At 44.9% G+C, this 15,356-nt stretch overlaps 2 protein-coding genes across 3 annotated transcripts; one reads left to right on the forward strand and one right to left on the reverse strand.

Annotated features, from left to right (window-relative positions):
* Nucleotides 1–19: 19 nt before the first annotated feature.
* On the reverse strand, nucleotides 20–7,941 carry KBTBD4 (kelch repeat and BTB domain containing 4). Of its 2 annotated transcripts, none has more exons than XM_058025958.1 (4): nucleotides 7,869–7,941; nucleotides 4,775–5,395; nucleotides 2,229–2,335; nucleotides 20–1,648 (listed from the first exon to the last, which is right to left on the reverse strand). In XM_058025958.1, exons 2-4 carry the CDS (start codon nucleotides 5,364–5,366, stop codon nucleotides 788–790), a joined length of 1,560 nt encoding a protein of 519 aa, XP_057881941.1. In that variant the 5' UTR covers nucleotides 5,367–5,395; nucleotides 7,869–7,941; the 3' UTR covers nucleotides 20–787. The 2 variants fall into 2 exon arrangements, with proteins under 2 accessions (XP_057881941.1, XP_057881940.1); XM_058025957.1 differs by having other exon boundaries at nucleotides 7,807–7,923.
* An 84-nt stretch (nucleotides 7,942–8,025) lies between these two features.
* On the forward strand, nucleotides 8,026–12,323 carry NDUFS3 (NADH:ubiquinone oxidoreductase core subunit S3). The gene is made up of 7 exons (XM_058025960.1): nucleotides 8,026–8,071; nucleotides 8,179–8,241; nucleotides 9,010–9,107; nucleotides 9,366–9,515; nucleotides 10,319–10,444; nucleotides 10,739–10,858; nucleotides 12,073–12,323. The coding sequence occupies exons 1-7, from the start codon at nucleotides 8,026–8,028 to the stop codon at nucleotides 12,238–12,240; spliced, it is 771 nt and encodes a 256-aa protein (XP_057881943.1). The 3' UTR covers nucleotides 12,241–12,323.
* Nucleotides 12,324–15,356: the final 3,033 nt, after the last annotated feature.

Genomic DNA, 15,356 nt, shown 5'->3' on the forward strand with positions numbered 1-15,356 from the left:
CAAAGAGGAAAAACCAAAATACTTTGTCTCAGTAGAGACTTTATTCAGATTCTTACCCAAAGGGTTACAGTGCCAACAGAGAGGGGTAGGAGGAAGTGGTCTTATTTCTGTCTTTTCACCAACACTATGTTATAATTACAGGTGGGGAATTCCTGTACAGTAAAGGAAGCCAGTGCTCTAAAAACGATCTCCCTCTTCTCTTTATACTAGGTGATGACAGAGCAGTAAGCAAGTACTCAGTTGGTTACCACTCCTCTAGAAGTGCTGAATGTAACCTAAAGGTCCTGGGGTCAGTTCTGGAACCTGTCTGCCAGGCCCTCCTTCTGCAATAGGACACAGGAATGTTTAAATGGGAGCATCCCTGGGGGACAGAGTGCACATCTAACTCTGTGACTGACACAGCAGCAACACACAGTCTCCTAGGCAGTTAAAACTAGCAGTCTGGGCCAACGTAAAATGTTCTCCATATGCCACAGGATTTTTTAGTGGTGGCTAAAATAGCCATTTGCTGTTGTTTGGGCCTCAAATGCAAGTAGCTTATCATCAAGGAATCAAAGTAATAATATTTAGTCCATCTGAAATCTAGGATACAACAGTTCAATACGGTTTCAATAGTGCTATGTAAAAGAATAGGCCCACAGTCAGAAAGCCTGTACTTCCCCTGCACAGGTACAGAGGATGGGGTCTTTACTGGATGTTGTGAGCTTGTAGTAATTGGGACCGGTGCTGAGGGTCGTAGGTGTAGCACAGCAAGACATTGTTGCTGTCTTTCTATCACTGGGCCTGTTTAGGCCAGGACAAACTGCAGGTTAGTGAGCAGCACTTTGATGCCACTTGTGACTGTTACAACAGAGGTGGCTGGGTTAAGTTTAAAAGTATTTGCATCGCCCTTTTTATAGCGGTCGCGAAAGACATAGATGCTGCCATTGCAGCTGGCGATTTTCCAGAGGGATGGTACTGAGCTCCAGGCATCTGGGAGGCACAGCCGGGTGAAGCTATCCAACAGGGGATTGTAGCAGAGCAGCGAATCCCCCTCGGCCACAATGAACACCACATCCTTGTGCACAGCAGCGTGCATGCACCCTGCGAAAGGCAGTACGTATGGCTTCACGTGGCATTTCTCTGTGTTGGTATCATAGCACTGAATGAGCCGAGAGGGCTTGGTGAAGAAGTCTAAGTCATTTTCCTCCCCACCCAGCAGGTAAATGACACCATTAAGGTTCACCCCTGCAGCTCCAGAGACTGCCACTTCCAACTGGCTGGTCTCTGTCCAGACGTTGTCTCGTACTCTGTAATATATGACAGCATTAGAGAGAGTGTCCTGTAGAGTTTTCCCCCCCAGTGAATATATTGCATCCTTGCTTGGCACAGAGACGAGGGTGTGCTGGAGGCGGTCACGGGGCAGAGGAGCACACCATTCCCAATCTATGGTCGCATTGTTGCATTTCCACATGCGCCGTGGAATGGAGCCACCGACGACGTACAGGTCGCTGCCGTGCTTGCAGGCCGCGGTGATCTGGTGACACAGGCTGTTCTGGCCACTCACACTGATGGAGTCATCGTCAGCACAGTGCAGAGACACAGCGAGGGAATGGGTACGTGATGACTCCTTTCCAATCAGGTAGATGTGAACATTTTCTCCAATCACCTGAGCGAAAGTAGAAGGTGCCAGCAGAATTAGATCTGTTCACACAAACATCAGTGATGCTCAAGACTGAATTTTTCAGTTTAGGACCCACCTGTGGGCCTGAGGTGTGAAACCTCCTTCCCAAGTCCTGCCACCCTAGAACATTCAGGATTTAGAGCCTCAAGGCCTTTTCAAGATACCATTCATATCTGACACAGTGAAATAGCCACAGATGTCACTGGAACTCAAGTGTTCACAGTTTAGGTAAGGGCCAGTTACATCACTGATGGAGTACAGTTGTTACAAGGGGAATGCCAAATACAGATTTCTGAACAGTTTATTTGGTAAATGAGGTGAAATAAGTTATTTGTAGCACTGCTCCAATCACCAGTGAAAGCAGCCTCAGGTTAAATTAAAAAAAAGCTGTCTGTGGGGTTGCTGTCTATGACACTGAAAGTATCCTCTCACAAGCACCATGAATTTCAATGACATTTGTGTTTTGTGACTTTCAAGTCAGACTGGTGAGCAGAATACCCTGCCCTGAGAAGTGTGAAACCAAGCAAGTGCCACATCAGCCCCAGAACATAAGGTCTCTTTATACCTTCAGACTCGATCGCAGAGTCTCCGAAAAGCCTGCTCGCTCCTCCTTGTTGAAGTTTATCCAGGTTTCTATAGCAACTGTTGGATTCTGAGAACAGGGAACGCCATCTGCAGTTCGGGAACAGAAAGGCGTTTATGATGTCTAGACAAAGGTGTATATACTCAGGAACACCCCTTTCCTGTGGCTGCCTCCCCCCACTCCCGCCACAAAACCTACTTTCTAGAGATGAAAAATAGACAGACATGTTTATAGATTTTGTCAAGCATGATCAGCACTGCCAGCCAGCCAAATACATTAAATTAATTTGGGTAACTATAATAAGATGGCTGCAGATCTTAAGCACTTTGAATGAGTTTCAGCAATCTATTCAGGAATTTATGTCCAAGAGAAATAGGACAGGAAAGAGAACTTACACACTATGTGACGATGACAAATACTTTCTTATTTAATCATTTAGGCAAAAAGATTCTGCTACTGAGAATCTCAGCACCTGCCTTTCTTTCTGGCTGGTCTTAGAAACCTGTCCAGCAAAAGTCATCTACAAAATACATCTGAGCACTGTCAGGCAGCTGACCCTCATGACTGAACATCTGGTGTTGCTGCTATCCTCTTAATATTTGGAAATCCCCAATGAGCTACTAGAGCTTTTCTTAGCTGTGTGACAGTAGGAAACACTCCAGAGACTGCATCAGATTTAAGTCTATTTCAAGACAGAACTGGAAGTTTTGGTTAAACCACAAAGTCTTGCATCATCGTCAGTACATTACCTAAAAAATTTTAGGTATTTCCTTCCAGTTTGAAAGCCAGCAATTATGCCTGTGTTCATTGAGAAGCTTCCCTATGAAGACTCTGATTTTGTAGTCTGTTCTCATGACAAACTCTGAATTCAATGATGCTGAAGGCACCAGACAAATTCCAATGCTTTTCTCTATAGTGGAAGGGAGCAGAAAAAGTGTGGCACAAAAGCAGGTATTTCAACTCTGTTTAAAAGGAATTGCATAAGCTAACCATCACACGTAGTGCTTAAATAGAAAAAAACTATTTCTTTAAATTAATTTTAATCCTTGCCACTAAAAGTTTCCTCTATTTAATTCCCTATTAACTAAATGAAGATGCAGGAAAGGCAAAATAAAAGGATTTTTCCTACCAGCAGTAGGGAAGTATTTCAGATTTTAACCCATTTTATGAGCTAAGTTGTGGCAAAAATACTGAGTAATGTGAATCTACATATGAAAATAGGTAGTACACAGAAAAAAGTTATACTGAGCAATTGTTTTAATTTAGGACCACAAGTGCTAAAGGCCATAGTGCTAAAACTCTTTTTTATGTGGAATCCCTAGGAAATTAAATGTGATTGACCTCTACAGTTTTATTTCATGATTTTAGAGGTTTTTAAAATGAACTTGCGACTTACTTAAAAAACTTTACCTAGACAGTTATCAAAATTACTCTAAGTTTATCACAGTTTTTGAGCTATCAGTACATTTACTCAATAGGTTTTTGACTGTAAATTTCTTTAGATGCAATAGAGATAATTTAATACAATATCTGTAAAGACTCTCATATGCACAGTATCAATTCTAAAGGCTAGTTTAAGTCTTAGGGATAGATTTGCCAGTGTTCCAAAGAAGCCAATCATGATAGGTTTATTTTTGCAACTGCATATAAAACACATGACACACAAAGTCTAGTTAGTTACTCAGTTACAAAGAGTAATTAAAAGCAAGAAAGAGGCACATTTGGATGTATGAGCTGCTTCTAAGTTCTTGCTTCCTCTAGCAATGATACGTAACTGCAGAAGAATGGACTTGTGACTGCAGCTTCCTAGAGAGGTAACCAGTACTGACTGTACCTATTAGGGCAGCAGATCTATAAGGATTGGTGGAAACTGGACTAAGTTGTTTATGTGTTGACATGTCCTTCACAACTCTGAGTCATGGCATCCATTACAGGGGAAGGCTATTACCTTTACAAAAAGGGCAATTACTGTACTACTCAAGATGTTACAATGCCTCTATTTCAGTCAGTTGAGTGCCTAAGTAATCCTAACAATTATATACAATTGTGAATAACACTAAAATAATCTAAAATATGTGCTCATTCTTAGAGATGTTGAGTTACTGCATTACTATGTTAAATGGTTATGAGCTAAAGGGATAAAAAATACTTTCATCAGATGTGTATTTCTGGTAAGGCTTCTTTGTTTTACTTTTAACGCAAACAAAATTACAACAAATTGTTGGAATTGTATTTAAAAAATGTGTAACACTTCTAACCCGTTTACTAAGGAACTGCTGTGAATTTCTGGCATCCTGTATGTCCCTTTTCTACAGCTTAGATGTTTTCATGTCCAGTAACAATAGTTTGGGGCTTTTTCTAATAAAGGTATCCAGAAGGCAGTTTTGCTCTGCCTTGCTTAGCTAAGTCTCTGAACAGACAGTGATTATGAAAATTTATATCTTTCCATCTATTTCATTCACTACCTGACCAGACTCTGAAAGTCTCTTTCTACATCCACATCCTAGGTAGTTTCAGGAACTCCTTACCTGTAAGGATGTCTGTCAGCAGGCGGAGAGGCAGGTGCAGGAACTCCTCTGTCTCCTGCAGCTGAGACAAATGTGACTTTGCACAGTGTTTGGCAGCTGTGTAGAGCTCCATGTCACTGTGTTGATCTGCCAACCACATGACCTGCAGACAGTTTCTAACCTGCACCGTACGGGCCAGAAAACGGGAGCACTCTTCAAAAAGGGCAGTCAGCTGGTACATATCTGCCACTTCATAGGTTTCCTGCAACTCCTCTGCCCTCAGCTTTACAGTTCCATGGTAAATATAGTCCACAAGGAGCTGAAAGACACTCTCACTAACATCCTGCAGCTCTATCACGCGGTTGTGCGCCTCCTTTAGGTTGGAAGTGAACATAGAACGAAAAAAGCAGCTCTGAGCTGAGAGGACCAAACGGTGCAGCTGGAATTCTTTGCCTTCCACTGATATTGTAACATCAGCAAAAAGCTCATCCTCCAGGCAGAGTTTCATAATACCCTGGGCCACGCGGCCCGAGTGGGAGCGGTCAGTGAAGGTGTAGTTCACAAAGTAGTTTTCTTCTGCAGAGGAGCCTCCAGTCTCTTCTGACGAGTCCATGGTGCTGCACAAATCAGACCTCCAGCAATCTGTAAAATCACAATAATTATACGGCTTTCTCTCACCACTAACAAGATTATGCAGTACTTCAGGGTACAGGGAAAAATCAAACATATTGGTAAGAGTCCAGCATATTTTAGACTTTACATAAATAGACTTAACATAAATAGCCAGAAACTTGTGCATGAGCTTCAGAATCTCAAAGAGCAAATGAGAAGATGGCATAATTAAAATTATAATATACACCAAACTTCCAGTACAGTGAACATCACATCCCAGCAGGGCTGGGAGACGTGCATATCTTTTCACCACTCATTTCACTGACACAAAGAAATGCAGCAAGTTATTCAAGTGGAAAGTCCAGCAACTGCCTGAGGAAACTTGCAAAGCCAAAAAAAGCAGCAGCAGCATAGCTGGACTAGATGTGAAAAGGATTAAAGCATCATACTAAAAAAGAGCACAGGCAGCAGTTCATATCATCAGGACATGTTAATTACTGTCAAAACCCAATGATGAATCTGTATCAAGATGAACTTGTTTTTACCAAAAAGATGCACAAAGATGTTGGCCTGACATAACCACCAGTCCTTCAAGCTAACCAAATGAGATAACTGATGACTATGCTGTTTGTTGATGCGCCAGTCAACTTCAGCATGCAAAACAACATTTTAGATGTTATTAGAGACTGCTTCCCACATGGAAAGGGGATCAAAATTTTAAAGAAAACACCTCTTAGCAGGTACTATGGATGTCTGCAGTGCAGATCCAGGTAGTTTGTGGGTCAGAAAAGTTTCTGAAACACAGAAGTACTAGAGCAAGGAGCTCTTTTTTACCATGGCTCTTGACAGCATTAAGAACAGTTGCCTACCTGCATTCACTTTAGACTTATTTTTACAACTGAACTATCAGCCATGATGTCTAATATCAGAATTTTCTTCAATTAATAATGAACATTATTTCAAGAACAATGTTTCACAAAGATGTGATTTTTTTCTACACCAGATTAATAGTTACTCTTCCATGGTTTATCTTGTCAAACATGCATTTTCTTACAATTACTCTGCTTGATGAGGAGGGCTCCTAAGTTCTTTGCTCAAATTCTGTTCATGGGAAGTACTGTCTACATCCCTAATTGGCTGGACAAGTCCATCTCATCTCTGGTGATAGCCTGCCTTAATTATACTCTAATCTCGATTTTACAGTAGCTCTGGTCTGTCTGAAAAGTACCTATACATTAGTCTATAAGAGACAGAGGAACTGCAGTCAGCAGAGAACACATCAGTATTATTTTCCAGCTTTTCGAAGTATGAGCCTGTCCTGCAAATTGGCTTCCACTTTGGTTAAAGCTCTTTATCCAAACAGTCAATGTGCTTAGGAACTTCAGCCCACAATGCAGAAGAGACCACACAAAGCACAGGATATGGACAGATGAACTACTCTGCCCCCTTGGCATGGCAGAATCAGCTGCCCACACTGCCCTGCACAACTCCCAGAGGACTGATGCCAAGTCATGAAAGAAATGCCAAGAAGCAGCTAAAGACTAAACAAATCTCACATCTTCTTTGTAAACAAAGCTCCCCTTTGCACCCACGGTGTCTTGGCTATAAAGAAAGAGGCATGCAGGACAGTTAACTGTCCCATAAAGCCAAATTGTATGCTCCAAGCATTCCACAGGCCTAGCTATCAGTGACAGTGGTTTAACCAATAGCTAATACACCTCCTTCACAGAGTCAGGGAATCACTTAAGTTGAAAAAATCCTCTGAGACCATCGATGCCAACCTGTGGCCGAACACCACCACATCACCTAGACCATGGCACTGAGTGCCACATCCAGTCTGAAACACCTCCAGGGACAGCAACACCACCACCTCCCTGGGCAGTCCATTCCAGTCTCTAATCATCCTTCCTGTGAAGAAATTCCTCCTAATGTCCAGCCTAAACTTCGCCTGCAGCTTAAGCCCGTGTTCTCTCGCTCTGTCACTGGTTGCCTGGGAGAAGAGGCCAACCCTCAGCCGGCTACACCTTCTTTCCAGGCAGTTGGAGAGGGTGATAAGGCCAACGTTAAACCTCCTTTTCTCCAGGCTAAACTAACACAGCTCCCTCAGCCGCTTCTCATAAGACCTGTGTTCCAGCTTCCTTCTTTCCTTGCTCCTACAGAGTCGCGGATGCCACGGCGGCGCCCGGGATCGGAGAACCCTTAAGCACAACTGACAGCGGCCCTGCGGTCCGGGCCCGGGGGAAGGCAGGAAGGGAGGCTGACCCTCGGAGAAACGCAGCCTCCCAGCAGGGCCGCGCTGACGCTGTGCAAGGCTCAGCACTGGTTCAGCCCGGGGGCTGCCGGGCTCCGCCGCCCTCCGCGCCCGCATCTCCCCACGTTCGCTGCTCCGTCCCCGGGCCGGCGGCCGCGCCGCTCCCCCGGCCGCGCCGCGCGGCACCCACCTGCGGCGCCTCCCTTCATGCCGCCGCCCCGGGCTGCCCCAGCGGCTGCTCCCGGCCCTCACCCTGCGCCAGGCGCCGCCGGGCACTCGCCGATTCCTCCCACCGACCCGGAGCCGTCCCCGGGAAGCTCTTCGCGCGCTTCCGCCCCCGGGGGAAGCGCGGCGGTGGTGGCGCTTTCCGCTTCCGCCCCGTGCCCTTGCCCGTCCGTGTCCCGGCGGGATGTGGGCGGCGGCGGCGCGGGGCCTGGCGCGGGCCGCGCTGCGAGGTGAGGCTCAGGGGCTGTGCCGGGGCTGTGCCGGGGCTGTACCGGGGGCGCGGGCCGGGCCGGGCGGTTGGCGGCGGTCGATGAGACGTGTCCGTTTCTCTCCGCAGCTGGCGCGGCACCGGCGGCGGCACGGGCCCGGCTGGCGGGGAGCTCCGCCGTGGACACTCGCCGTAAGTGCGGGGCCGGTTTGGGGGCGCGGGGCGGACGGGGCCCGAGGCCTGCGGTTGTGCCGCTGCCGGCCGGCGGGAGGGCACCGGACCGGCCCACGGACATTCCTGGGCTGTGGAACCGCTTTAGTGAGCCTTCGGGAAAGGGTCGGTCCGGTCACCCGAAAACCCCGATTGCGCAGAAAAGCAGCGGTGGTGGAAACCGTGCTTGCTGAGGGTTCCCATGCTTGCTTGGGTTCCTGTGTGCATCCTCTCAGATGCAGGGCCAAGCCTGCTTTTTCTGTGCTAAGCTGTGCCTGGGCACCAGCATCCTAGCCCCTCATCTCCCCGACCTTTAAGGGCTTTTGTCGTAACAGTGAAAAAACCCACCCCAACAACGTGAGTTCCAATAGTGTTTTGATTACGAGGGGCTTGCTTAGATGTTGACACATCCAGCAAACCCAGAAAACAAGGCCCTTTCTAGACCCAGGCTGAATGACATGAGTGGTTTCTTTTATCATCTCTGCTGCCCTCTTTTTCATCTGGCTGTTTACTTTTCCATCATCTTGTTGAACAATTCATGCTGCTCTTCAGAGTTGACAAAAGTTTAGCACTGGCATAAATTCCCTTCGTTATCAAAGTGTCTAGTTCCACCTTCCGTGTAACACAAGTACGTTGCTGTAGCGTAGTTTCTGACAAACAGCTAGACTGGTTAAAGGGAGTTACTACTCTTCTTTCTCTAGCTTTTTGTATTCCTTGTCATAATCTTGGAAACTTTATTTTTCTCCTTAGCTACTGTCAGACCAAAAAATGAAGTAGAGCAGAAGCAGTTATGTGCTTTTGGGGAGTATGTGGCTGAGATTCTGCCCAAGTATATCCAGCAAGTACAGGTAGGTGCTTTTCAAGAAATTGTTCTTGGGGCGGGACAGGATCCAGTGAACACACCACTTTTTTGTTACCTGTTGAGAGAAGTTGTTTTGGGAAAGAAAAATGGTCAGAATTCCATGAGAAGTACTGCTGTTTTTAAGCCCCTTGATCTGATGCCTTTTTGAGTCTGCTGTGTCTCTTTGTTGGAGTGTTCTGCTGAAATCAGCATCACGTTTGGTCCTGTTGGTGTTTGTACTCATGCACTGTTCTGTTTTCATCAGGTGACCTGTTTCAATGAGCTGGAGCTTCTGATCCATCCAGATGGGATCATTCCTGTCCTGACCTTCCTTCGTGATCACACCAATGCCCAGTTCAAATCCTTGGCAGACCTGACTGCTGTTGATGTCCCATCTCGGCAGTACCGCTTTGAGGTAGGAACTGCTCACAGCTGCAGTGCTTGGAGGGCTTCACAAGTGCTGATGGCTGCACTTGTGCTGATGGCTGGGGGTGCTGTTGCAGCTTTGACCACTTTCTTTGGTTCCTGGCAGTGAGAAAAAAGTTTCAAGAGTTGTAGATAGAATTCTTTAAGTCAAAGGCCTCCAGTTGCTGAAGAAGTGGAATATTTTTTTTAATTCAATATTTTTCTTTCAAAAATCAAGGTAGTAGATTCATAGAAATATAGACCCTAATTTATTCATCTTTTCCAGTCACCAAGGCAGTATCAAACAAGGCTTTAAAATTCCTTATAAATTTTTTGGATTTTCTTTTCAGTCTGCTTGCAGTATGTCATAAACAGCTTTGGTACTAGACTTCATCACCACAGATGTTGGAAATGTTCCCTGGTGTCCAACTCACTTGCTGAAAATTAAGTGTTCTTTTTCTTAGCTTTCTCCCACTGATAGTAATTGCAAGAGTGATTGATGGCCACTTTCTTTGAGAGACCATTCATTGTCAAGTATTTCCATCCCTCCAGTAGTCTCTCTTTTTAGTATGTCTTTACTTCTTTGTCATCAGCCATGATGTCTAAGTCTCTCATAGCTTTCGTCACACTTCTAAGCACCAAAGTGATAAGCTGTTGGAACCTCAGTTGTAGGAGTGTCCTTTAGTGGCCAGCTCTGAAGTGCTGAACACGATCCTGCTCATAAAGAATATTTGAAATAGTCCTTGTGTGGCTTTGCTTAGGCAGTGGTGTAGTGCAGGGAGATCCATAAATGCTGTCTGTTCTCTGGTTCAGATTGTGTACAACCTCTTGTCGCTGCGGTTCAACAGCCGGATCCGCGTGAAGACGTACACTGATGAGCTGACACCCATCGACTCAGCAGTGCCTGTGCACAAGGCAGCAAACTGGTATGAAAGAGAGGTGAGTGCTGGTGTGCTCGGGAACAGTCTTTGTGGAGAGAGACTGTATTTTCCCAATTTAAGTGATTCCCCAACGCCCTCAGGAAGAAAGAGAAGTGTTTCCCTGGCTGCCTTTACAGAGTAGGAGATAAAATGATGTTTGATTTACCTATGAATTAATTCCTGCATCAGTTTTGCTGGCACTGTACAAAGCCAAGCACGTAACTGAAATTTTATGGACATAACACATGCAGGTTTTTGGGTTTTTTTTCAAATACAATTCAACTTGTATTGAACTTGTGTTCCTTTCATTTAGGTTTGGGACATGTATGGTGTTTTCTTTGCCAACCACCCTGATCTAAGACGAATCCTCACAGATTATGGGTTTGAGGGCCATCCATTCCGGAAGGACTTCCCACTCTCTGGTTATGTGGAGGTAGGAGATACAGTCATGTTTAAAGTTACCACGTCTCTCCAATGCTCTTTTCTGAGTTCCAGTACAAAGATGCGACTGCTTTACAATCACTTATCTGTATTCCAGAGGAGTTGCATAAATCTGCATAGAAATTTGAATTATCACACAGAATATCATCCATAATAAGGCAGCCTAAGGCTGGAGAAATAGAACAAATGTTATGTGCTGTATAGCAAAGATACTTGCCAGGCAGAGGATGTGTTTCTGCTTTCAGCACGTTTTCTGGAAGGTTAAAGTTTCCACTGCAAAACTGAGCTGTCTAGAAGGATAAAGGACTGAACCATTCTTGATTCAATTAGAACTTCACTTTGTTGTTTGTTTGTACGCCCAGATTATAAAGCTCTGATTAAACTGACTCTTGCTGTTTACCATTTACCTCTGTATGTCAGCCACAGGTGAAATGGGAGCATTTGGTATCTGTCTAGTTTCAAATGACTGCCCTGTAGAAGCAGGTGTATTTGGTGCAGTGTTAAGACTGAGTTGAGTCACAGAAGGAAACAGTCAAGTTCTGCAAAAAAAGAGGCTGTTTAAAGAAATATAGAAATAACAAAATCCTGCAAGCAAGGATAAGGCAGCATCTCCTCAGCTAGAGGTCAGAGATCTGGACTGGCACAGTGAGGATAAAGCAAGCCAGTCAGAAGTGTCTGGTACTCAGCTGCTATTCCATCCTGGTTGTCTTCTTTTTCTCCCCTTGTTCTGAGTGTTATGCAAAAAATTAGAACAATTAAAACCACACAAATGCCATGTTATAAAGATTCATGAGTGTGGTCCTCAGCCATGCAGGCCCAGATGGCCCATCCTATTTCAGTGACTCAGGAAGAATCCCTTTGTCAAATTTCATATTAAATGTGCTATTGCATGGAACTTCATGTGGACTGTTAGGGTGGGTGCTCCTAATTCTGGGTGCTTAGTCAGGCACCTGAGGGGCATGGCAGCAAAACAAAGAGGAGGGTTTTCTTGGACACTCTGGAGATCTCGGTAGCATCCAGAGAGCTCTTGTTAAGTAATGAGAACTGAAGCTGTGGCAGAGGCCTGTGGGCCTGTGGTTTTCCCGTGGGTAAGTAGAGTTGTGGGCACAGAGGGTGGTCTGGGTCATTACTGGCTCGCTGTGCTCAGCAGACATGCTGCAGGAGCAGGGTGCAGATGACTGGCCTGTGTCCTTTGTGCTGTTGCAGGTGAGGTATGATGATGAAGTCAAACGGGTGGTGGCAGAGCCTGTGGAGCTAGCTCAGGAATTTCGCAAGTTCGATCTGAATAGCCCATGGGAGGCATTTCCTGCCTATCGTCCAGCTCCAGAACCCCTGAAAATAGAAGCAGGAGCCAAGAAGGAAGATGCCAAATAGCAGCAGAAGGAAGCAGATGTGCAGCACCATCCTTTCTGTTCCAATATAGTATTTATAATAATAAAAATTGAGAATATGAGAAACTTGCCTGTTGTGATCTCGTGAATAATGTTTTCAAACTAGATGAAAAGCACAAAGCCTGGAATGCAAATTGACAATCCTTATGATCCTACTGGTAGATGTTTAGCTGGTGCTCTGCATTGTAAAACAGGGGATTTGTCTTTTTGGTTTGCAAATTGAACAGAGTGCAGGCATTGCCTGTGGCCTAGTGTTTTCTGAACACTACTACTGCCAGCAGTCCCTGCAGGTAAGCAGGTAAAAATCAGAACTTGAGCACTCCCTAGAGGCTGCACTGAAGCAGCTGTGGAGTTTGGGCAATAGGACAGCAGTTTCTTAGCTCCAGGGTGAGTGTTGGGAAGATGGTAATAATATGGCCAAAAGGCAAAGCCTGTAAATGCTACTAATACAGTTCCTGTCAGGACAACACAAATGTATGTGGATCCAGACCAAAACAAGGTATGGAAATCTCAATTGTTTCCATGGGAATTAGATCAGTGCCTTTTCTCCCAACAGAAGGAGCTGCAGATGACTTCTGAAATGACACTCCCTCAGTCTGGCTTTTTCTTCACAATCAAGCAGTCTTTATTTTCTCCAGCATCTTCAGAGTGTGTTTTCTTTTTCCTGCAGCCAAAAATATACCCCTCCCTTGTTTCATAGACAAGAGTCTTTTTTTTGTCAGTATTCCAATTATTTTGAGCTCTATGATACAATTGCATTACCACTTTGCTCTTGTGGAAAATCTCTTTTTTCCAAAAAAGCTGGAAGAATGCTGTAGTTCCAGTCCATCCACCACCTGTTTGAATGGGATTACATTACAGCAGTCATCAATTAATAATGTCCCTTGTCCTTGGTCCAGAAAATGCATAATGCTGTTCTGCACCAGAAAGCTGACAGACTTCATTAAGATCTGAAAACTAGTTGTATAAGAGATTTTATGAAATAATTCCCAAACAGTTTGTAGAGATTCCCTGAATTGATACTTAAGCTCTTAAATTGTAAAAGCACTAATTAAAATAAGGGTTTGGGGGAGGTGAGGGTATGGGATGGAGGAAGGGATAGAACAATAATAAATTCAATTAGGGAGAAAACCCTACTTGCTGTGGCTAGAATGAGATCTCTTTTCAAGAATAAAGACTGAACTGTATTCTAAGAATTGGGTTTCATATTTGTTTCCGCCCCAGCCTTGTAAGCATGGGCTGGTTAATTTTTTTTTTTTTAATTTTTAAAATTTTGTTTTAGCTGCTGTGGCCAGCAGTGTTTGGGATGTGTCTCAACAGTGTTCCTGTTATTTAACACTGTTAAAATAAATAGCATTTGCCACTCACCTTAAAAGTTACAGCTCTACATGGGAAGGAGAAGTGAACACATCAGCAGAAGTTTGGGGTTTTATACAATTCTTACCTCTCTTTTGGATCTGTCTTCAATTAAGCAGATTAACTAGGAAATGAACTTCTAAGCTCTTCCTACAAGATGTTCCACAGTTGATTGTTTTCTTTGCAGTGGCTCTCATAGCATGCTGATGCCTATTGTGCAAGACAAAAGTTCCTGGTACTACTTCTATCACCATGAAAATTCTTTATAAATCACATTTCCTCTCCGCGTTCTCCTTTATCTCAGGTTGTTTGAGACACCACACCAAGACTTATGGTCTATATATTATAAAAATACATATTTCCCAGTACGATAAGTCAGACTGACAGTAGCAGGAACACTAGGAAATTGCCTTTGAAAATTAGTGTTTGTGCAGAAGGAGAACTTGATTGACATCAAGAAATGTCAGACATGATGCCTGTCACATTAGAAAATATGCAAGGTTTGCTCAAGAATGTGTGTACTGGAAAAATAGCTAGCCTTGTGGGATCAGGCATTGGCTCCAGCAGGTCTTCAATATGTGGAATAGTTGCAAGTGGACCTGAATCTCTTCTCATTAGTGAAGCCTGGGAGATCAGGAAGGGCTGCATCACCCAGGCTCATTATCCCAGGGCACAAGAGGTTACACAGCCTCACAGAATACTTGTGCACTCTGCTTCCTCCACTGCTCCTGAGCTCCAGAGGCCATTTTGCTCATGGAGCCTGCTCACTCTGGGATTCTTGTGGCTGGTGGACACTTGCTCTGTGTTGGACAAGGCTGTGGTCAACTTGGCCAAGCACAAAGCTGTCTTCCAAATCCTCTGTCCCTGCCTGTTGCGTATTGCCAGCTTCAGCCGGGTTTGTTTGCCTGGGTTGGATTCCCTAATGCAGGAGGATGTGGGATGAGATGTAAGTCAGATGTAGCTGACTTACAGACATACCATACAGAAGAGAGATTTTCTGGTACTGAAGGGACAGATAGACTTTAGATGACGACTCACAGTCACCACATTGAGTTTCTCCAGCTGAGTAGGTCTTGCTGGTGTTTTCCAGGACACTGGCATTTCTCCCCACAGCCAGGCAAGCAGACTGTCCTCTCTGAGGATGTGACTACTGACAGTGTCAGGGTGTCCACCTACCTCATGTGCTGCAGGTACAGTGGCATGGGGCCCTCCCTGTCACTTTTACACAGCTCATTACTCCTTCAAGCAGTAGATGCTGCTCACAAACTGAAACCAAAGGACAAGAAAAGCATCATTGTAAGGACTGGCAGCACCATACCTGGAAAATACAGAGGTTCTGTCTGGTTACAGTCAGTGCTTCACTCCTGCTTCCCTCAAGGTTTTCTTACTTTTTCCACTCCAGTAATTCAAACATCACCTTTTCTGTGAGCCACCTATGTCTTTCTTCCTTCCCCTCTTTCTTCCATCTTCTTCCTTCCCTGAGTGTCTGCCAGACAGCCCCAGGCTGGGGAGCAATCTCCCCAAGTTCTGGGTGAGATGATGGAAGCGAGTGATTTCTTCAATTCTATAAGCAGAATTTCTCTTTTGTGAATGTGCTATCTCCCTGAAGTCCTACTTCAAAGAAACCTCCCTCTTAAAGAGGCTCTTCTTTAAGGGGCCACACCTTGTGCCTCAATTAGCATCCAACCAGTTCCTGCAGTTTTTGACCTCTCTTCTCTTGTTCTCATTTCCCATGCTCCTGCT

Source organism: Melospiza georgiana, chromosome 6 (genome assembly GCF_028018845.1).
Source record: "Melospiza georgiana isolate bMelGeo1 chromosome 6, bMelGeo1.pri, whole genome shotgun sequence".
Lineage (NCBI taxonomy): Eukaryota > Metazoa > Chordata > Aves > Passeriformes > Passerellidae > Melospiza > Melospiza georgiana.